At 33.3% G+C, this 23619-nt stretch overlaps 3 protein-coding genes across 3 annotated transcripts; 2 read left to right on the forward strand and 1 right to left on the reverse strand.

Moving 5' to 3' along the window:
- The first annotated feature begins 1671 nt into the window (after window positions 1–1671).
- On the forward strand, window positions 1672–2280 carry LOC110696676 (uncharacterized mitochondrial protein AtMg00810-like). The gene has a single exon (XM_021874030.1). It carries the CDS (start codon window positions 1672–1674, stop codon window positions 2278–2280), a length of 609 nt encoding a protein of 202 aa, XP_021729722.1.
- Window positions 2281–11397: 9117 nt separating this feature from the next.
- LOC110696770 (probable calcium-binding protein CML25) lies at window positions 11398–12060 on the forward strand. Its single transcript, XM_021874114.1, has one exon. It carries the CDS (start codon window positions 11472–11474, stop codon window positions 12048–12050), a length of 579 nt encoding a protein of 192 aa, XP_021729806.1. The 5' UTR covers window positions 11398–11471; the 3' UTR covers window positions 12051–12060.
- Window positions 12061–14453: 2393 nt separating this feature from the next.
- On the reverse strand, window positions 14454–17991 carry LOC110696550 (pyruvate dehydrogenase E1 component subunit beta-3, chloroplastic-like). The gene is made up of 4 exons (XM_021873875.1): window positions 17695–17991; window positions 17289–17392; window positions 17102–17136; window positions 14454–15720 (listed from the first exon to the last, which is right to left on the reverse strand). The coding sequence occupies exons 1-4, from the start codon at window positions 17771–17773 to the stop codon at window positions 14748–14750; spliced, it is 1191 nt and encodes a 396-aa protein (XP_021729567.1). The 5' UTR covers window positions 17774–17991; the 3' UTR covers window positions 14454–14747.
- Between the last annotated feature and the right edge of the window lie 5628 nt (window positions 17992–23619).

Raw genomic sequence — 23619 nt, forward strand, 5'->3', positions numbered from 1 at the left:
TTAAAAAATTCTCGATCCCTCTAATGACTGCAAGGATTTCCTTTTGCATTGTAGGATAATTTAACTCAGATTTATTAAAACTTCCGCTGCTGTATCTACAAAGTTTTTCTCCTTCTTTGATTTTTAGCACATCACTCCAATGTTCATTACTAGCATCTTTATCAAGGATTAAATCATCTTCATTAGTAGGAAGTGTTAGCACAAGAAGATCTTTACACATAGTTTTTAAATCTTGAACAATTTTGAAATCTCTTTTCTTCCAATTCCAAGTTATTTCTTTCTTGAATTTTTGTTGTAATGGTTTTCTTAACAGGGCAAGATTTTCTATGAAATCAGAAGCATAGGTTAAACATCCTAGAAACCTTACTAGTTGTTTTCTATATGCAATTTCATTTGGGAATTTTTCAATCTTTTCCTCTTCCTCCTCCTCCTCCTCCCACTCGTCCTTCCCGAACAATGATTACTAAGCATCAAAACAACATAGTCAAACCAAATCCCAAGTTTGCCCATGTGATCCTTTTCTTCCAATTCCAAGTTATTTCTTTCTTGAGTTTTTGTTGTAATGGATTTCTTAACAGGGCAAGATTTTCTATGAAATCAGAAGCATAGGTTAAACATCCTAAAAACCTTACTAGTTGTTTTCTATCTTCAATTTCATTTGGGAATTTTTCAATCTTTTCCTCCTCCTCCTCCTCCTCCTCCTCCCACTCGTCCTTCCCGAACAATGATTACTAAGCATCAAAACAACATAGTCAAACCAAATCCCAAGTTTGCCCATGTGATCACTTTTCTTCCAATTCCAAGTTATTTCTTTCTTGAGTTTTTGTTGTAATGGTTTTCTTAACAGGGTAAGATTTTCTATGAAATCAGAAGCACAGGTTAAACATCCTAGAAACCTTACTAGTTGTTTTCTATCTTCAATTTCATTTGGGAATTTTTCAATCTTTTCCTCCTCCTCCTCCTCCTCCCACTCGTCCTTCCCGAACAATGATTACTAAGCATCAAAACAACATATTCAAACCAAATCCCAAGTTTGCCCATGTGATCACCACTTAAACCCAACCATGTGAGCCTCGTAACATCACTCAAGCACTCAAAGATCCCCAGTGGCACAATTCTATGAGTGATGAATATGCTTCCCTCACTCGCAATGCCACGTGGGAATTAGTGCCATCTCATCCCTCTCAAAACATTGTTGGGTGTAAGTAGGTTTATCGGATCAAGTACAAAGCAAATGGTGCTATTGAATGGTATAAAGTTTGGTTTATAGCTAAGGTATTTCATCAAAGGTCGGGGATTGACTACTCAAAGACTTTTAGTCTAGTGATCAAGCCTACTACAGTTCATCTTATGCTCTCTCTAGCCATCACAAATGGTTGGTCGATCCGCCAACTTGACATCAACAATGCATTCCTTCAAGGTCGTCTATCTGAAAATGTGTTTATGCTTGAACCTTCGGGTTTTATAGATAAGGAGTTCCCTTCTCATGTTTGTAAGCTAAAGAAGGCCATATATGGGCTAAAACAAGCCCCAAGGGAATGGTACTAGGAGCTTCACACCTTTATATTGTCATATGGATTTCGCAACTCAATAGCAGATTCTTCACTCTTCATTTATGCTCAAAATAATGTCACCTTCTATCTTCTAGTATATGTTAATGACATCATTGTCATGGGTCCATCTACTTCCACACTCCCAACCTTCATCACCAACCTCGCTACTCGCTTCTCTTTGAAGGACTTAGGTAACTTATCCTACTTTCTTGGTGTTGAAGTTCTCCCGCATTCACATGGCTTACTTTTTAGTCAAAAGAAATTCATAAATGATATTCTGAACAAAGCTAAAATGACAGATGCTAAACCGGTTCCGACTCTTATGATTACTCATCCTCCTCTCAATCTAACTGATGGTACACCTCTTCCAAACCCAACCGAATATAGAGCACTTGTGGGCAGCCTACAATACCTTTCCCTTACTAGAACGGATGTCTCTTTTGCTATCAATCGACTTTCTCAGTATCTGCACAAGCCCACTGATGTTCATTGGGCTGCACTCAAAAGGTTACTTCAATATCTAAACGGTACTTTTCATCATGGGCTCATCTTCCACCGTTACTCTCCTATACAAATTCATGCATTTTGTGATGCTGATTGGGTAGGAGATAGGGAAAATTACATATCTACAACAGGTTACATTATTTATTTGCGTCGAAATTCCTTATCTTGGAGTTCAAAGAAGCAAAAGAGCTTAGCTACATCCTCGACCGAGGCTGAATTTTGAGCAGTAGCCTCTGCAACTGGGTGGAGGTTTTGTGGCTTCGGTCTTTACTTCAGGAACTTAATGTGCACATTCCCCTTGCTCCTTGTATCAATTGTGACAATATAGGAGCTACTAATTACTCAGCTAATCTAGTGTTTCATTCCCGAATGAAACATCTTCCTGTAGCGTTTCACTTTGTTCGTGAACAAGTTCAACGTAACGTAGCACATTGCGGGTTCAAAATATTTCTGGTCGTGATCAACTTGCGAATGCTCTAACGAAGCCACTGGCCAAGATACGCTTTCATGAGTTGTTCTCCAAGATTGTTCTTTCTCAAAGACCAACCATCTTGTGGGGGAGTGTTGAAGATAAAGATCGATAAAGATCTTCTATGACTAACTATGACTAGTTCAACATAGAGTAGTATTGATCTCTTGTTCTTATCTTTTGTTAATAACCGGTTAGTCTTAGTCTATCGTAAGCATATATAGTTAATGTATATCTTTTATCTTGTTAATACTCTAGATACTTAGCTATTGTAACTTACTGTATACCTATTTAAAGGCTCTCAATATCTCAATCGAAATCATCAAGCTTCCTAATTCTATATCCGGAACAACTTCTTATTCATATTCAACCACTTTATTGTTTCTCCCTTGGTAAACTTGTGGAGAGTGCTCATAATTTTGAGAGGAAAGAGGTGGTTGCTGTGGAGGAATAAGTACATTTCCTCCAAATCTTTCAAGAAGTTGAGATTTTTTTTATTTTTTTTTATTTTTTTTACGGGAAGAAATAATATCATTAATGAATAGTCATACGACATCTACAATAATAATAAAGATTCGTAAACCACAAATGTAGAGAAATTAGCATAACTTTTACATTAATAATCATAACTGATTTGCATATTTGGCATATCTCACACTCCACCGCTTCAAGCTTGAAGCGAGTAGTGATTTTCGATGTCTTTGCATCTTTCGAAATAGAGACCTTTGCAATCTGCGCTGATATTTTGGTCGTAGAGTTGATGACAGACCCTAAATCCATATGAATCCAAATAACTTTCCAATTATTATCAGAACCCTAAAAATAAAATTGTTATCCATAGATGAGAATGAAAATCCCAAAAAACTGGAAAAAACCCCAAAAAAAAAATTGGGACAGACTCTCAAAAATAGAGAGAACAAAGCAAAGAAAAACAAAAAAAAGGCAAACCAAGCAAAAAACTGAACTAAATTAAAGAAAAGAGTCGAAAATAGTCTAATTTTCGGCTTAAAATGGCCAAGAAAACTAAAACTCTAGAGGAGAGATGGGGAGGAGAGAGAAGAGAGAAAAGGAGCGGCTAGATTTTTACAATACTGATTAATTTTTTGAAAGCAGTTGTTTCTTAATTTAATAGAAGTTGAGAAATTTGTAGATGGTTGATAAGAGAAGGATCAAAATCATCTGAACAAAGAAAATAACTAAAGCAATTATTTATAATTTTGGATGGATTTAGAGAGTAAAATATGATTTTTCGCAGTGTATTAAAATACATCAAAATGGATCTTATTTTATAGAGCATTAAATTTTGTGACCGTTAGTGTGATTATTTTTATTTTTTATATATTAACCCAAAATTTAAAAAATATTCGTAATAAACAAATAACGATAATAATTTCAGCCCAAATATTTTGATTGGTTGATTTAAATTGCTTGATTCATGTGGTTATTTTAGTGGCTATATTTAAAGCATTTTTAAAAAATTTAAAAACAAGGTAAAAAGTGGACAAAATGTCACACTTTTATGATGAGGGGCCCATGTGGCAATTTGTGTGAATAAGTTCATGCTAAGAACTTAGAAGTTTGTGAATTTAGAAGTTTGTAAATTTTTTGGTGAAGTTTCACCGATGGAATGCATTTGGCAATAAAAAAAAAAGTTCACGTGAAGAATTTCTTCACCATTGTCCATTGGGACAACTTTAGAATTACACAAAGTATTGCCTCACCCAATACTCAGTGAGATGAAACAACCGCTAATGAATAGATTCCAAACTGCCCTGTACTAATTCCAAATTATATGCATTCACAGCATAACGAAGAACTAGCTATTCAAAACCCAGAATAACAAAGAACTAAAAATGCAACTACATAAAACCAAATTAAAATCCCAACAATTCTTTAATTTGTCTTTATTCAAACTCTTGTTTCGTTTCTCTCACCGCCATTGACGAAGCACTCATCGACCTTTTTCTGCCACTAGCTTACCTACCGTATCATTCGCGCTTCATGGTGGAGGTCCTTTCATTCTCATCACTGCCAGTTGGTCGTGTTACCAGTGACGAAAATGATGTCGCATCGAGGCTTGATATTGGAGGCTTGAAACAGTGTTGGTGAGTTTGATTGAGAGTGGTAATCTACCCATTGTATCCTCAAAGCAACCAAAAATTGTGCTCAAACCAACAAAGAACTAGCAACGGTGCCCCTTTTTTTTATTAATATTATGGTTACTGATAGCTTCTAAAAGAAATCTAGAAGGAAATCTCTGCCTATATACTCCCTCCGTATTTATATAAGTAAAACATTTTAACTTTTTGTACAATTCATCTAATTCACTTTGACTAATGTTTGTAAATTATTTATAAGAATAAATATAGTCTTGTGTTGGAATCGTCTTAATGAATATTTAATATTATTTCAATTGTTATAATTTTTACTTATAATAATTAAAGATATTATCAGTCGAAGTTTGCATTGCCATACGTGCACAAGAGAAACGTTTCACTTATTTAAGTACGAATCAGAAGGAGTACTCGATAATTGTGCCAATCTTAAAAAGAAACGTCATATAGAAGTCAAATTCTCATCATTCTTAGTTTTTTTAGTTTTTAGACCAATAATTTACCCTTTCTCATTCCCTTTGATAGAAAAAATTAAAGTAAAAATGGTTTTGAAATTTTGATTTTTGATTATTTTGTTTACCAGATGATATGATTAGTTGCCTAGATTATATAAGTAGTTGTATGGGCTTGATGATATTTTTAATATCATTTTTTGTATATTGTAGTTTTATAGGTTGGATGATAACACTCATTATCTGGATAATATGATTAATTATTTTGATGATATTTTTAAGTGTCTATGCTAGATGATATGATTAGTTGGTTGGATAAAATGATTAATTGTCTGCCTTTCCGGATGATATCTTTAAGTATATATCTAGGCTGGATGATATGATTAATTGTCTGCCTGTCTGGATGATATCTTTAAGTATATATCTAGGCAGGATGATATGATTAATTATATAGATTATATTATATTCGTCGCTAGATGATATCATTCATTGTTTTGATGTTATCTATACTTTATATGTTAAAAAGTGTTCCTCAAAAAGTTTATGTGCCACATAGATCTGCACTAGTATTGCACCACGTCGTCATTTAACTAGCATTGGTGCCATGTTACCACTAGCATTGCAACAACTATTCCACGTCATTATTAATTAATGAGAAAAAAACATCCCGCATGTCTCGAACACTTAATCAATCTCATGGATATAAGAATACATTTCTTACCATCTTAGCCAATAGTAATTTATGTTTTTAACTAGGGTAGCTAACGCATGCGCCATAGTTAGCCATGTATGGGAGCTCTTTTAGTTGTTGGCAACATAATGAAGGAAAATATGTAAACAAATATTTAAAGGGTATAATTGTTCACACACTTTTCTTAAGAGTTCAAAAATACATTAATGAGGACAAATAAGTAAATAAACATTTTAGAGGGTATAATTGTCCAAACACTATTCATTACATAGCACAAGAAAAAGATTAGAGGCAATTAACATCATATCAATAGTGGCATATAGGCAAACAAATATTTTAAGGATATAATAGCCTTTACACTATTCTTATGTGTTTTCTCATACTTTTTAAAAGGTAGAGATATACTCCCTCCATTTTTATTTAAGTGCCCTAGTTTGACTTTGTCACTATTCACATGCACTGCTTTGACCAATGTTTGTGCTTTATACGTAAGATGAAATATAATCAATGAGTACTTATTAGAATCGTCTCAAAGCATAGTTTCGAATTATCAACTTTTTATAATTTATACTTATGGATAGTTAAAGATATCATTAGTCAAAGTTGTGCATTGGCAAGTGTTTCGGTCAAAATGGGGCACTTAAATAAAAACAGAGGGAGTACACATAAATAAATATATCTTTAAGTAAGCATAGCCTAAATAAAATGAATAAAGAGGAATAGTCTCAACAAATCTAATATATATAAATAAAGTAGGCATTTTTGAAGAGAATTCGGAGAGCCACGTAAGAAATATAATTATTAATAAGAAAAAAGATTTGTATTTTATTTTTGAATTAAAAAATTATATCACCATCTAGATAAAAGTAACGAATTAGATTTGATATATCTAAAATTTTAATGCCACGTAGATTATAATCCACGAATTAAATTATTTTAATGGAAAAAAATAAAGTAAAAAATGTAGGAAAAGATAAATTCATTAAATCAATACTACGAGTATAAGAAATTCAAAAAAATATAGGAAAAGATAAATCTCCAAAAAGATATTTAATTGGGTTCAAATTATAAAAATATCCTACTATTAAAAAATTATCTCCACGTAACTGTACTTGGTGGAGAAATATGGTGGGTTCAAATATTAATTTTTTTTTTTTAAATTTATGATATGGTGAAAATTATCTCCATGTAACTAAACTTGGTGGAGAAATATGGTGGGTTCAAATATTTTTTTTTTTTAATTTATGATATGGTGGAGAAATATGGTGGATTCAAATAGAAAAATACGTAAGTATAATATGATAATTTATGAGTACATGTAGATATACATGGAATGAGAATATGACTTCATGATAACCCAATAAAATAAATAAAAACTATTCAAATGATAAATGATTATAATAAAGTTTGATACCTACCCCATTACAAGATAAATTTTAATAGTATTTAGGAAAATTTAACAAGAATAATCCAACCTTTGCTCGATTCTCCCAAATTAATCCAACCTTTCGATTATTTTTTAATAATCCAACCTTTGCCACCCATTTTCTCGTAGCAACCCCAACAGGTCACCCCACCCATACAACCGGTTGTCAATCCACATGTCACTTCCTCATTGGTTAAATATTTTTATTTTTAACTTTAAAAATATTAATTTAATTTTAATCTTTTAATTCTAATAATAATTATATATATATATATATATAAACCTCCTTTCTTATATCTCCCTCCTGCTTTTTTCATGGCCACCATTAACAGACCCCATCCACCACCGTCACTTTTATAGCCACCACGCACTAACACTGTCCACAACCGGCCTCACTTCCACCACCCAAGCAGAAAAAAATGCCACCCCTTCCACCACACAGACAGGCTCCCTGCACCACACACGCCACCACAAACCTCAAAACACCATAACCAACATAACCCGACCCCCAACCACAACACACTTCACCCTCATCCACGACTCACCCCTAACCTACAATCATGACCCACCTCCAACCCTAAATCCCTAATCCATGACCCAACACCAAAGGCACCAGCCCACCACCTATACCACCTCACCAAATCCCATTCTGACCATTTACACGAGCATTACAACCATAACCACGACCAACATCAAATCAATAACATCAACATTTCTAAATGAGGAGAGAGAAATTGTGGGGGTTTGGGTTTCTTTGGTATTACAATTAATTATGGTTTTGAGATCTGGGGTGGTTTTTATCCAAATAGGGTGGCGAGAGGAGTGGGTAGCAGTATCTTGTGGTGGTCGGAGGAGAATTGGAGAAGGGGTTGGTTCTGGTTGTGGGGTCGAGGGATGAAGAAGATGGGTGATGGTTGTTGTACTTGAAGGTGGAAAGGTGTTAAGAGGGGAGGAGGAAGGAGGAGAGAGATAGGAAGCCATTGTTGATGGTTCGGTAGTGGGTTGGGCTGCCATCCATGGATGTCAATAAGGAGGAAGAAGGATGAGGGGATAGGAGGAAAAAAAAAAGAAAAAAAAAATATTTTACCTGGTATTTAGGTAACCGGTCACATAGGTTTGCTACAAGAAAATGGGTGGCAAAGGTTGGATTATTAAAAAATAATCGAAACGTTGGATTAATTTGGGAGAATCGAGCAAAGGTTGGATTATTCTTGTTAAATTTTCCTAGTATTTATGATAAGAAATAAAAATTGTTCGTTAATTATAATTAAATCAAAATTTGTGATACCTACCATTATAAATTGACACATCATACGACACAAACAAAATTTCGTAACAATACAAAACCCCATCAAGTGAATTTTGTGTTAGTTTTTGGTCATCAATGGTCGGGTAATTTTTAGCTTAATTTCTAAAATCCTAGGTTTAAATTTGTATTTAAAATTATTACTTACATTGTGTTAATTTGGGATACTTAACGATTATATGTTTATGTTTTTACTAAATTTTGTTTTTACATGCACATCTAACACATCATACGACACCAACAAAATTTGTATCACAATACAAAACCCCATCAAGCGAATTTTGTGTTAGTAATTTTGTGTTAGTTTTAGGTCATTAATGTCCGGGTAATTTTTAAAATCCTATATTTAAATTTATATTTGTAATTAGTACTAACATTGTATTTATTTGGGATACTTAACAATTATCTGTTTATATTTTGTTTACTAAATTTTGTTTTTACATGCAGATCTAATTTAATTAGAGAATTAAATTCGAGCAAAAATGATTGAAAAATCAAAATACAAGTTTCTCAGCTTGCCAATTTGACATACTAAATTTCTGTAAACAACATAGCTTAAAAGTTTGGATATGGTCCTAATGGAAGAGGAGCTAAGGTATATTATTTATTTATTTTTTTATTTTTTAGAAATTGTTTAATTTACATTTATTATATTTTTTTATAAACCTCTTTAGTTTTTTATTAATTAATTTTATTAAAAAAAATAAAATTTGTAATTTAAGTGGCTTAATCAAGTTATTAAAATAACTTAATTTCTTATTTTTAATTATAGGGTGATTACGTTCATGCCTCAATTAACACCAGCTTTGTTCAACACTTTCATCCAAAATTGATTGAAAAAAAAGTTTACTTGTTTAGATACTTTTCAATCGTTTCAATCCAAAGCCTTGATTTTTGTCATTATATTGATTTAATAAAAGTTTCATGCATGAATAAACACATGGATGGACCGCATTTTAATTGCAGTTAGTGGTCTTGATCTCATTGATGCAATTCATATCATACGACTTTTGATTAAAGATGTAATGGATGTATATTCTCCACGACATTGTAGACAAAATATAACAATGTGTAAGCTAGCTAATTGTTGACTAACTTAGTTTAGTTACTAAGAAATTTTATGTTGAGCATTGTCAAGCATATGTGGTTGATGTTAATTTGTAAAGTACTCGATTTGATGCAACTATTCAAGTTAATTTTTAGCTTTTATACATATATTTAATGCAACTATTTCAAATAGATTTTAAAAATTGTAAGAAGAAGCTAAGGCAAATGGCACACGATTTGATGTTGTATACTTATTATATGGATGACTTTCGTTATTATTGGAGATGATGAAAAAATTCCAATGCATAGATTTGATTTTATACAATTACAATTTTTTGTTCAATTTCGCAACAATTTTTCATTTATTAGTAAATATATTGATTTACTTTATATAAATGTAAAGATTTAATTTATATCAATTTTATTTTTGCTAACATAAACAATGAATAATTATGTAGGATTTAAAATTATATATAAAATTAAAAATTTATCTTTTCACATTAAAGATTTTAGATAACGGATGAAATATCATACTTACAATTTATTTATATCTAATAAATTCAATTATAATGAATAAAGTTGTATTATTACCGGTAGGTCTAAGTCCTTCTCTAACTAGAAGAGCTGCAAATTGTCTGCTCACTGAAGAAGTTACAGTAAAAAAAAATATAAAAAAAAAATTAAAATTAAACTTTTGTAATTTTGTCTGAAATTATTAAATACAATAAATCAAATAATTAAAAACCTTAGATGAAAAAACCGTGCATTGCACGGCTTTCATCTAGTACAAGATAATAGAGACTTATTTTCTTTAAATCCTTTTTTTAAAATTACTAACATTATATTTCAAAGTACCAACTCGGTGCAACACTCGGGCCACACACTAGTTTATCTTGTTAAAATAAATTATTGTCTTGGCTGGATGATATCATTCATTGTTTGTTTGATATAATTAATTAATTGTCTTGATGATATCCTTAAGTGTTTAGGTTGGATTATATGAATAGTTTTTGTTACTATCTTTGGGCTAACTTTTGTTTATGACTATTTTCAAAATAATATTAAAAATACTTATGTTTATGAAATTGATATAAAATGGTGATTGTTTCACGTATTTGAATTTCTAAGTTAAGGCCTTAAGGGTAATTTTATCCCTTATTTCTCACATTCAAACTCATTTTCCAAACTTTACTACATCAACTTTCCACTAACTTAAATTACTTTTATGATTCAGACTCACACAAAACTCCCTCCACTTTTACACTTCATCCCAAGATGTACATACTTATGACTTATTAACGCTCCTTACAAATTAAAATGTGTGACATTATTTTATTTCTATATATTTTATGCATCACTTCTATTTATTGATATATCATTAACATCTTGTCATTGGAAGTCATAATTATATAGACTATCATTACATTTTTATCTTTAATTTGATTAAGATAAGGTATTATCATATCAACTAGCGCACAATATAATAAGAAATCAATTTATTAATCAAATTGGTGTGAATAATCTGAGATTTAGAGAATAGTGTTAATGTAAACACTCCATCATTATTAGTAATTAAAAAGTCAATTGTACATTGTTATTTATAAAATAAAATCATGAAAATATTTACATCACTAAATAAAAACCAAGTTCAATTCAAATCACACAATTATATCCAAAATTAGGTTCCTTAACAATAGAACAATAGGAAAAAGTCAATTACTAAGATTTTGTCAATTCTATTATAAATTGTTTTTTTTTTTTTTTTTAATTATGAGCAAGATTACTTAAAAAGACTCCAATGTTAAGATCCCAATCTCTCTTTCATATCCTTTTCCTTAGTTGATCCCAACATTTTCCTTTCTTTAATTTCAAGAAATCATAATTAAGCAACCATTTGAAAGCAAACGTGATGGGTTTTGCGCAAACTTTTTTCAAAAAGAAAAAGGGAACTAACAATAATCCTACAGATGCAAATGCTAGCCATGAAAATCCTTCGTTTGAACCTTTTTCATCATCATTTCGCTCACAAAAAACAAATATTGAGGAGCTTGAACAAGTTTTTAAGAAATTTGATGTAAATGGTGATGGAAAGATATCTTCGTCAGAGTTAGGATCTATCATGGGAAGCCTAGGCCAACAAGTGACCGAGGAAGACTTGCAAACAATGATCAAAGAAGTTGATGCGGATGGTGATGGATTCATTAATTTCAACGAATTTGTCACTCTTAACACAAATGGCATAGATTCAGATGAAGTTCTATTTAATTTAAAGGAAACATTTTCTATATATGATGTCGATGGAAATGGAAAAATTACACTTGAGGAGTTGCAAATGGTGATGAAGAGTTTAGGGGATGATTTTTCTTTAGGTGAGTGTAAAAGAATGATTAATGGTGTTGATAGTGATGGAGATGGAACCATTAATTTCGAGGAATTCAAAGATATGATGATGATGGGTGCACGTCTTAATACAATGACTATAGATTAGTACATATAAATAAGACATTAATTTATTCACCTTTGAAATAGATCGGTTAGATGGGATATCTGTTTCTTGTTATTAGCCCTTAGTTTAACAACCAAAATTATGTAACACTGATTTTTTTTTTCTTTCTTTCTTCTTTCAAATTATTACATTCAGATTATTATAACAAGTGATGAATAGAGTTTAGTAATTAAGAACATATGAAATATAATATTTTATGATACAAATCATTTTGAGTATTCTCTTAAATTGCGTCATGCATATCATATTATTTCTTGAAATTGATATTTTTTTAAAAAAAATAATTTATATGTGATTGGTTTTTTATGTAATTTATTTACCCTTAGATATTCTATGTGTAATTTATATCCAACATAATTGCAATGTTTTTTAAGTTTGAATAAAATAAAATATACATGTAACAAAAATGACTTTGTTCGAGGAAAAATATATTATGTCATATCATTAATTTTGAAAAATGTTGAATATAAGTGTAATGACTATAGGGAATCAATAACGACAATCAATGTACTTATTTCATTTCTTTTATCTCATATTTTTCCATTATTAAGGCGGCTAACGCATGTTGCGCACGTAATATCCGGGGAACTCTTTCGAAATCCTCATAATATCAATCATCTCTTTAACTTTCTTTATTATTAACTATATACAATTTTAAATTGATACAATAAGGGGCTATAATTTTGTGCATTTATACAATCTTATTAATGTTTCTCACGAGATCCTCTAACCATCCATGGCCATAATTTCAAGCGTCTTTCCTACATGGTACGTTCTCACTATCCCAAACCTTTGCATTAATATGCTGAGTCGAATATGAAAGTACATTTACATTTACATCTTTCCACCAAAAGCCATTCCACCTTATTTCATGCTACTGCTCAAGCATAAACCGCTCGCAAAAATGCATCTATACGAATTAACTAAAGCCTCAATCCAGCACCAATCCAGGAGATAATTAACTATCAATGGTTTGCCAAGCTCATTGTAGTTCGAGCTTAATGTTTCCATTATCCTCCTTCATGTGGTTGGTTAAAACCAACCTCTGTTACTTTACTTTTGGTTTGAACATTTAGGTTTACACAAGAGCTCTTTAGTCGTTTCATCTCCTCCACTCTCTTCTCACTATGTCATCTCCATCCGCCGGATTTTTCCTTTTATCACCAACCATCCTAATATTAAAATCTACATTGCCATCTAGTTTCTCTCTATTATGCACTTTTGCATAGAGAGAGTAGGAGTAGCCACCCCTATAGAGAGGGTAAGGGTAGCCACATCAAACTTACATTATCTAGTACATCGTCCCCAACCCCTATATATTATATGTTAAGGCGCTTCGCCTTTCCTCCTAAGAGCTTCTTCCTCGGGTGGATATTCCTTCCCCCATACCTCCTTCTCCATGTCCACATTTTCCATCCTCCATTCCAGCCTCACGAATTCCCTCATTATATCCCTTCTTTAGCTATGCTTTCTACAGATGATAAAGTTGACGTTGTTAAATTGTTTACCATGTGACAAAGAATAGTTTTCTCGACACATGGAGGTCTTAATAAATTTCTTCGTGCATTCAGCCTTTCCTTAGAGAGGCTTTAAACCACGTTCCCCACCCTAAATCCCTAATCCTTGGCCTTCATCTCCCGAGATTCGTTTATACATTCCTTTCCACTATGACCCATTAACCCACACATGAAGCAAAAGATTGGGAGTCCTCGTATTTTTAACTGGATTGTATAACATTCTCATCTCTATTTCTCACATTTGGAAATCTGTGTAAGAGTTTAATTTGCTAGCATCCAACATCGCCTTCATTCTTCATTCATTCATGGGTCCTTAATTCCCTGCACATTTAGCTTCTATTTCCCCAAATTTTTAGAGAGTGTCAACTAAAAACGAAAAGAGAAAGTATTACGTTTTCTGAACTTTCTTAATAAATTAATAATAAGATATAAATATATAATAAAATGGAATAAGCAAATCCCTAAGTACGTACAGTCTTACTCTTACACCCAATATCGCTTTTTCTGAAGCTCTGGGTTTTTAGAATTTTGGTAATCATTTTAACTTCTTTGTAGTGAAAGCTATGATTGTTTTGGTGACAATTTGAATTATAGTTCAAATTATACATGCCTCCCTAGTGAACAAAAGAAACAAAGCATCCGCATCAACTCAATTAGCACATTTAAGATCTGGTAAACACTTTCTTCATTCATTGATCATAGGCTATTGAAAGAGCAAAAGGAGAAATATAATGATGTCTGAACTATCATTGTACCGGTCAACGAGTATGGATGATATGAACACTTGAGAATTTTTAAGGCAAATTTTGAAAGATACTTTGAAAAGGAGCAGTTTTGAATTAACTGAAACATGATAAAACAAGCCAAATTTGCCCCCTTGCAGATAGTAAATTCCTAAAAATTTAATCTTCAAGAACAATTTAAAGTATAACAAAAGCTCCAAGAATTCCAACAGCAAACGCTGTAAATATAAGTTCTACATTGGCAGGTAACAAAGATGCTCACGTAATCAGGGAGCAACAAGGCTCAACTAACTTATATCAGCAATATTCAGACATGAATTTGCTAACTACTAAAATACATAGCAATTCCGATTGCTTAAAATAAAAGTAGACATGAGGAGATGGGGAGAAAAGAATAGAAAGTTCCACTGAATGATTCCCTACCTGCACAGCTGTTCAACTGCAGTAACAATTTGAGCAGGTTGAACCACAGTCCATTCTTCCAAAGTCCCAGCATAGGGAGTAGGAACATCTTGAGATGACAAACATACGACCGGGGCATCCAAATAATCATTGAAGTTTTCGTTAATAGCAGCTGTCAGACTGGCACCAATACCACCTGTTCTCATGCACTCTTCGACAATCAGCACTCTGTGGGTCTTCTTGATGGAGTTTCCGATTGTGCGCAAATCAAAGGGTTTTAACGAGCGGATGTCAATCACCTCAGGGTCATAGCCTTTGTTGACCAGTGTCTTGGCCGCCTGCATCACATGATATCTCATACGGGAATAGGTCAAGATTGTAATGTGCTCTCCAGGTCTTACCATCTCCGCTTCTTCCAATGAAAGAACATATTCTTCATCCGGAATCTTCTCCTTAAGGTTATAAAGCAGAACATGCTCAAAAAGAATAACAGGATTCTCACTCCTAATTGCGGCTTTCATCAGTCCTTTAGCATTGTAAGGAGTGGAGCATGCAACCATTTGGATACCCGGAATTGATTGGAAGTAAGACTCAAGACGTTGTGAATGCTCAGCCCCAAGCTGCCGTCCAACACCACCAGGGCCACGAATGACCACAGGAATTTTAAATTGGCCACCAGAAGTGTAATGCAGCATGCCACAGTTGTTCGAGATTTGGTTGAATGCCAATAAAAGAAATCCCATATTCATTCCCTCGATAACAGGCCTTAGGCCAGTCATAGCAGCTCCAATGCCCATCCCTGTGAAGGAATTTTCAGCAATTGGGGTGTCAAGAACTCTAAGGTCGCCATATTTTGGGGCCAGTCCTTTAGTGACCTTATAAGATCCACCATAGTGACCTACATCTTCACCCATGACACATACACGGGCATCCCGTTCCATTTCCTCATCAAGACCTTCACGGAGTGCTTCGAAGAGCAAGACCTCATGCCTGAAAAACCAAGAAAGTTCAGACATTCTAAATCACAAAAACAGTTGTAACATTTTTTTTGGCATGTGAAATTAGCTGAACCATAGCATACACAAGAACTAGAATATATATGGTATTGATTGCAAGGTGCATGCTGCACTATGGTTTGCATCCACATTTAGCAAAAAGAGTTACGAAACAAATCAACCCCAAAATTATCAATACATACTTGCAAACAATCAAAATGAAAGAACATGCAGAAGTTTCAACTCACCAAAGCTAAGTACATAAACAGCCACACACAACATAATACTTGTTTTATCTTTCATTCCTCATTATATACTACCTCCGTTAATTATTATGTGCAGCTTTGGAGTTTTTATATCTCACAAATAATACTCCAAAGTTGCACATAATAATTAACAGAGGTAGTATATTATGTTAAAAAGTTGCTCCCCCCACTTAAATATCTAAGCTCTGGGTCAGTAATAAACTAATAATCACTTCTCAGTTCATACTTCATAGTACTTGAATAGAAGGTGTATATCCTTCATGCCCATATTAATACAACTACAAACCTTCTTTATAGAAAAGTTGGTGATAAATTTCTTCCTAAAATCTCCAGCTCTCATGCACCTCCCATTATCTATTAAAAACATAGCCACAATTCTTGTCATTGATTCTTTAAAAGTTCGAAATATTTGAGCTTAAAAAGAGCCAAGGATAAAAGAACTATAAGTGGAACAAGGGAAAAAAAGCTAAGAAGAGAGAGAACGAGTTACACCATAACAATCCCTTTAGTACCCAAGAAAATAATTATACGCCTTCTACTATCCTTATCAAATGAGCATTGAAAAAGATTATTTACTCACAGTAAGTTTTCCAGCTACTTGCATAAAGCATATTTCAAAGAGTGCTTACTAGGAAGTTTATTTACGTACTAGGAAGTTTGATAGCTACATCTGTTTACATAGCCTTGATATGTTCAGCATTCAAATAACCCATTTCAGCATTCAAACATAAACATTACCACCATCAGCTTATAGCGGACATCAAACCCTATAGCCTCCAATGTGTCTATCATTACAACAATACAACATATTAACTACGTGACATGTTCATGTTTTACAATTGTTAGTCATAGGCAACAGTTGAAGTTAAGGAGTATATGAAAATGAACAAATCACCTGTAAAGTAAGCTAAAAGACAAACAATCAATAATACCAACATATTAGAGAAATCTATGTACTATGTTTGGATGTATAAGGAGCTAGTAAGAAAAATCTCAAACAACCAATAATCATATGTATTAGAGAAACCTATGTAATATGTTAGGATGTTATCTCCGAGGTTTAATTTAATCACACAGGAAAATGGCATAAAAGGCGTTCATTTAGCATACCCGGTTTTTGAAGACGCAGTAGGTGCTGCTGGTGTCTGCAAATATAAAACAACATTACAATCAAATTTAATTTCCTAATTTCAGATTTGCACAATGCATAATAATGTAGCTTGATACAAGTATATTATAATCAAAATTCTTTATGAAATACAACACATGATGAGATGATTGTATAAATAGTACTCACAGCAACAGCTTGAGAAATCAAATTCCTAGTCCGGCAACGGGCCGGCATCGAACCACGTTTCGCATTGAGTTCAGATCTTACCACCACAAACCCAACTTTCCTTCCTAAAATAGAAGAACAAAATAAATCAATATCAAGTTTTTCAAACTGCCAACCAAATCAATCAAAACCCCATTAATCTTCAAGGGAAAAAATCCAAAATGTATATAATAATAGTTATACAAGTATATAATAATAATAATTACTATATTAACCAAGATCTCTTCTTGTGATTATTGCAAACCTAAAATGTACTAGAATCAGATGAATCAAAGCAATGTAAATCCAAACACAAACAAAAATTGAATGGATCGCTGAAAACCCAATTCAAATCTAACTTACTAACAACAAGAAATCAGAAATTTACCATTAAATTTATTGGAATGAATTGAATTGGCAGTTGAGAAAGATGATGGAGTGGTTATAGACTGAATGGTAGCAGCCATTGGAAATTGATAGTGGTAGAAAAGATGGAAGAGAAAGAAAAATTAGGTGATTGAATGATAAATTTTTATAGGAAGAAGAAAGAAAAATTGGGTGATTGTAGAATTTTTAGATGAATTATTATAGGAAGAGAAAAAATGGGCGGAGAAATTGAGGGAAGAAGCCGAAGGTAGTGTAGGAGTGTTTAGTTGTTTACAGGTTTGAAGCAGCAACCAACAACATCAACAAATTCTTCTTACAGTATTAAAAATAGGGGCAGTTAGGTAATTTCAAAAGGTTGGCCGTTTAGCTATTAGCTACTTCGTGCTTAGCTGAAAGTGGCCTGAAATCATGTTCACTTATAGTTATACGGTTATACCTAGGAAACGGTTTATTCGGATCTGGATCAAGTTACTTTCGGGTCGGGTTATTTTGGATTAGCTTACATTTGGGTCGGGTTAATTCGGATTTCGGATATGACTCGGGTCAGGTATCGGGTCGAGTTCGGATCGGGTCAATTTCGAGTCGGGTCTGTTCGGGTCATACCATTTCCGGGTCGAGTATGTTCGGGTCATATTCGAGTCGGGTCAAAATCGGGTCGGGTCATGTTCGGTTTGTTCCATTTGTGGATCAAGCTTAAATCGATAATTTTTATTATTATTATTATTATTATTATTTATTATTATTATTATTATTATTATTATTATTATTATTATTATTATTATAAGAACTATCAATTCAGTTTATGAGCTTGGCTAACGATTGGAGATGAACAATTTGAGTCATTTTTGACATCAGACATTTTTAGTTCAATTATAAGGTAATTTAGTCCAGGACATTTCGAGTATCAGGTCTGTCGGATCAAACACTTTGAGTTAAAAATCGGGTCAATTTCGGGTCGGGTCATTACGGGTATCGAGTCAACTTTGGGTCAGGTACAATCGGGTCGGGTCAATTCGAGTGTCGGGTCAAGATCAGGTCAACTCCATTTTTTCAGGTTGGGTATGGGTCGGGTCGATTTCGGGTTTCGGGTCAATGTTGAGTCGAGTTTTTGGATTGATTTTGAATCACGGGTCGGGTCATTCAGATCAGGTCATCGGATCTGGGTCAGGATTGTGAGGTTTATGTTCACGTCCCCAATTCATTTGAGAGCTTATTCACAAAGGCTTAATTATATTAAAAGGCTAATGCCAAAGTTATAATTACAGCAACCATCAAATAATTTTTACAAAGAATATTGATGTTGCGCAAAAAAAATGTCTGAGTAAGGTTAAGCTACTACCATAATACCGCTCTTCCAGAGAGTGTAACCCCAACATCCTGAAATACCCATAAACAACCACCACCCATAAAGAAGATCAAGGCATAACTAGTGACGTGCAGCAGCAACTATGCCAATCAGCCTCATATATATCACGAACACAATCTGGGACTAGGTAATGCGTCTTATATCCCACTGCCATGTCTTTGCCGAAAATCGCAAGCTTGTGAGCTAATTCATTCTTCTCCGTCCTTGGGCACATGAGAGATTATAGCAGCCTCAAAACGACTAAGAACAACAGCTACATCACAGACTACAGCTACTAGTTCGTGATGAGGACTAGGTCCCGAGGTCGTCAACATTGTTCGAAGAGAATCATCATCAGTCTCAATCTCCACCTTCTTAATTCTCAAGTCATCAGCAATAGATACGCCATCATATAGCGCATATAACTTCGCAGCAAGAGGGGAGACAGCATTGTATTTGCAAGAAAAACCCACATACCAAGTACCATTAGAGCGTCTCACAACACCGCCACCAGACGCTATTGCTGAATTCATCCACGCACCATCAATATCCTTCCTTAGGAGCTTCCCAATTCTTGCTAGTGGAACTCACAAACCTGGCCACCTTCCTTTCCTCCAGCATCCTGCAATATTGAATGAGTGAATTGAAAGTGTAAAAGGTGTAAGGATTAATTCCTACAATAAACTTAAATCTTCATATCAAATTAATCGGTAAATCTTAATTAATTAGATATCTACCCAGCATTCTAACAATGTATGCAATATCTGGACGGGTACAAATTTGAGCATACATAAGGCTCCCTACAGCTGATGCATAAGAGATCTTCTTCATTTCTTTATTCTCAAAGTTATTCTTTGAGCATTGAGTGAGACTGAACTTGTCTCCCTTAGCCACAGGGGTATCACCTGGTTTACAATCTTGCATGTCAAACCTTTTCAAAACTTTCTCGATATAGCCCTTTTGTGACAGTCCAAGAGTGCCTAGATGGCGATCTCGGTGAATTTGTATCTCTAACACAAAAGAGGCGTCCCTAAGATCTTTCATCTCAAAGTGATTTGATAGAAATCTCTTGGTTTCGTGCAAATAGTCTATATCGTTGCTAGCAAGCAATATGTGATCAACATATAAAACCAAGAAAACATGCTTTCTCCCACTGAACTTATGGTACACACAATCATCAACTACATTTGTCTCAAACCATGAGACATAACAACTTGATGAAACTTAAAGTACCATTGACGAGAAGCTTGTTTGAGTCCATAGATGGTTTTCTTTAATTTGCAAACCACTTTCTTTGAATCTCCCGAAATAAAGTTCTCTAGTTGTTGCATATAGATGGTTTCCTCAATGTCATCATTAAGAAAAGTTGTCTTAACATCCATCTGTTGTAACTCAAGATCATAATATGCTACAAGTGCCATCATAATTCTAAAGGAGTCTTTAGAAGAAACTGGTGAATAAGTTTCCTTATAATCAATGCCTTCCTTTTGAGTATAGCCCTTAGCGACAAGACGAGCCTTATGCCTTATCACATTGCCATTTGAATCTCTTTTGGTCTTAAAAATCCATTTACAACCAATGGGTTTCACACCTTCAAGCAATGAAACAAGGTCCCAAACGTCATTGTCCATCATGGACTTGGCTTGGCGAAAGATGATTGGATCATCATCCACCATTTCATTATCTAACTCTTGTTCTTGAAGTAGTGCAACAAATTCTTCACAATTTCATTGTTATCCTTCTGTTCTTGGGAAAAAACATTGTAGTTATCTGAAATTGTACTTCTTCTTTCTCTAGTGGATCTCCTTAATGGCACTTGTTCATGAAGTTGTTGAGTTTTTCCATCAAGAATTTCATGTTGATTCTGAATAGGGGAATTATTTTGAGTTTTTAGAGTTGTACCTTCAATCATGTCAGGAATGGATGTCTGATCATGATTGATAACAACCGAAGGAAGAGTAACTTGTTCCTCTTCGAAAATAAACTCTTTAACCTTATCTTCCCTCCAAACTCAACATTTTAAAAAAAATCTAGCATTTCCCGTCTCAGAAATTGATCTAGTTTTGAGATCATAAAACTTATACCCCTTAGACCTTTCAAGGTACCCAACAAAGTAACATCTGACAGTTCTAGAGTCCAGTTTCTTTTCATTTAGCCTATAGGGCCTTGCCTCAACTGGACAACCCCAAATGTGTAGATGCTTTATACTGGGTTTCTTACCAGTCCATAGTTCATAAGGGGTTTTAGAACCTGCCTTAGTTGGTACTCTATTGAGAATATAAGTTAAAGTCTTAATTGCCTCTCCCAGAGGGATTTAGTAAGGTAAAGTGACTAACCATACTCCTTACCATCTCTTGTAATGTTTTATTGCGCCTCTAAGCTACACCATTCATTTGAGGTGATCCTGGCATGGTGTATTGTGGGACAATTTCACATTCCTTTAGGAATTTAGCAAATGGCCCTAGACGTTGTTCACCTGATCCATCATTTCTGCCATAGTATTCACCACCACGATCAGACCTGACTTTCTTAATAGTTTTCCCAGGTTGATTTTGAACTTCAGCTTTATAAGATTTAACACGTCCAATGCTTGGGATTTCTCATGAATCAAATATAGGTAGCCATAACGAGAATAATTGTCTATGAACGAAATAAAGTGTAACACCCCCAAATCTCCCTCTACGAAAATACAAGTATAATACGTAGACTTATACCGTAGAGATAGATTTAGGCGTGTTACCGCCGTGTGATTACGCAAGGCTACTCAAAATACTTAACTCAATAACAAAACTTGCAGCGGAAAACTCAACTTTCTTTTATAAATGCTTATAAAAATAGTAACATTGTTATGAGTACTCAAAATAAAGACAAAACCAACATTCCTAAACTAGGTGAAGCAAATCCCAGGACTCCTATATGCTCATTCATGACTTCACTTGAAAATAGTCAACATTGCTTACCAATAAGGTAAACAAGGCGAACCAAAACAAATAGGAAATACGGATTATTTGCTAAGTACGATAAGTACAAGATAAGTAAACTCAATTTATTTGCAAACATGCTTTTAAAACCAATCATGAATTCCATTAATTAATTGAATAACTAAACCTCATAATTCAAAACCAATTCTCAAAATTCTCAAAACAATTCCAAAAACTCAATAATAATTTGAATAATAATTCAAGTGATAAAAACCAATTCCTTTTTAAAAATCCAATTCCTCTCCTAAGTGTGCACACCCCCAAGCTAGTATATTTATATTGAAAGGCTATTCTTGTGGAAAGACTAGGTCATACAAAGTCCATAGTTTCTATGAATCCGCATAGTGGGATTAATATAATAATCATGCTTGTAAAGCTTTTAATATATAATTCAATAATTCTCATGAAATTCTTCTTTTGAATAAAATCAAACTTTATAATAAAATAGCTCAAAAACTCCTTTTGATTTTAAAATCAACAAGCTTTTAGAATCAATCCTCTTTAAAAACTCTTTAAATCAATCCAACATACTTTTAAAAACCAATTTCCTTTAAACATAATAAATAATTTCAAACCATTCAAAACAAGATAGAAATCCATTCTCAAACATATCTATTAAAACATGAATTCTCAAGGTTAATTTATAAATCATAATTCAATATGATTTAATTAAAATCACACAAACATGCTAATTCATTCAACAATTTCGAAGGTATCTAGCCACCTAAACGTACCTTGATTCTGAATCTCAATCAACAGTTCGCACTTTCAAAATTCAATCACGAATACACCTTGCAATTAACATAACCATAAGGTTATCACAACATTTTTAGACATAAACCCAAATCTAATGTGCATGGATTATAAAACTCTTTAAAAATAATACTTCAATATAAAATTATAGCTTTGAAATAAGTATTTATGTTTTAGAAAACTAATTATGAAGAAAATAAAGGAATAGGATTAAAGAGAATTGTATTTGCGTTGAAAAGAATAGCCAGAACTTTCATAGGCTATAAGTCCTTCAATACAACTCATAATTGGGTTATTCTTGATCCTAACCTCAAGGATTTTTTGAGATGAAAAATTTTCTGTGAAATAGAAAAACCCCAAAACTAACCAGAAGTGTTAGAAAATTGGCTCCAACAATATACAGGCTGATTTTCTTTTAGAAAAGAGGAGAAGAAAAGTAGGAAAAGGTTGAGGGAAAAGAAGAGTAAGAGAGAAGAATAATTGCGTTTTTGGTGTGAAGAATATGAGAGGTATTAGGGGGTATTTATAGGCTCATGTATGAAAGAATTAAGGTAAGATTTTGTAGGAAGAATTATGGTAAATGTAGTTTAAGGAATTACTTGGAAAAGAGAGTTAAGGAATTTAGGAAAGTCTAGTTTATGGTGATTAAGAAATGAAGAAATAAGGTACATATGTAGTCATGAAATATTAAATGGTAAATGGCTTTGCTTGGGGAATAATCAAGAATTATTTAAGGCAAATAAATTGTATGATCAAATCTTTGTGAGATGGAGAATAGGAATTAAGGAAATAAGGAATTTAAGGAAGATAATTAAAATACAAAACTAACAAAATAATTAACCCAAAA

Source organism: Chenopodium quinoa, unplaced genomic scaffold (genome assembly GCF_001683475.1).
Source record: "Chenopodium quinoa cultivar QQ74 unplaced genomic scaffold, ASM168347v1, whole genome shotgun sequence".
Lineage (NCBI taxonomy): Eukaryota > Viridiplantae > Streptophyta > Magnoliopsida > Caryophyllales > Amaranthaceae > Chenopodium > Chenopodium quinoa.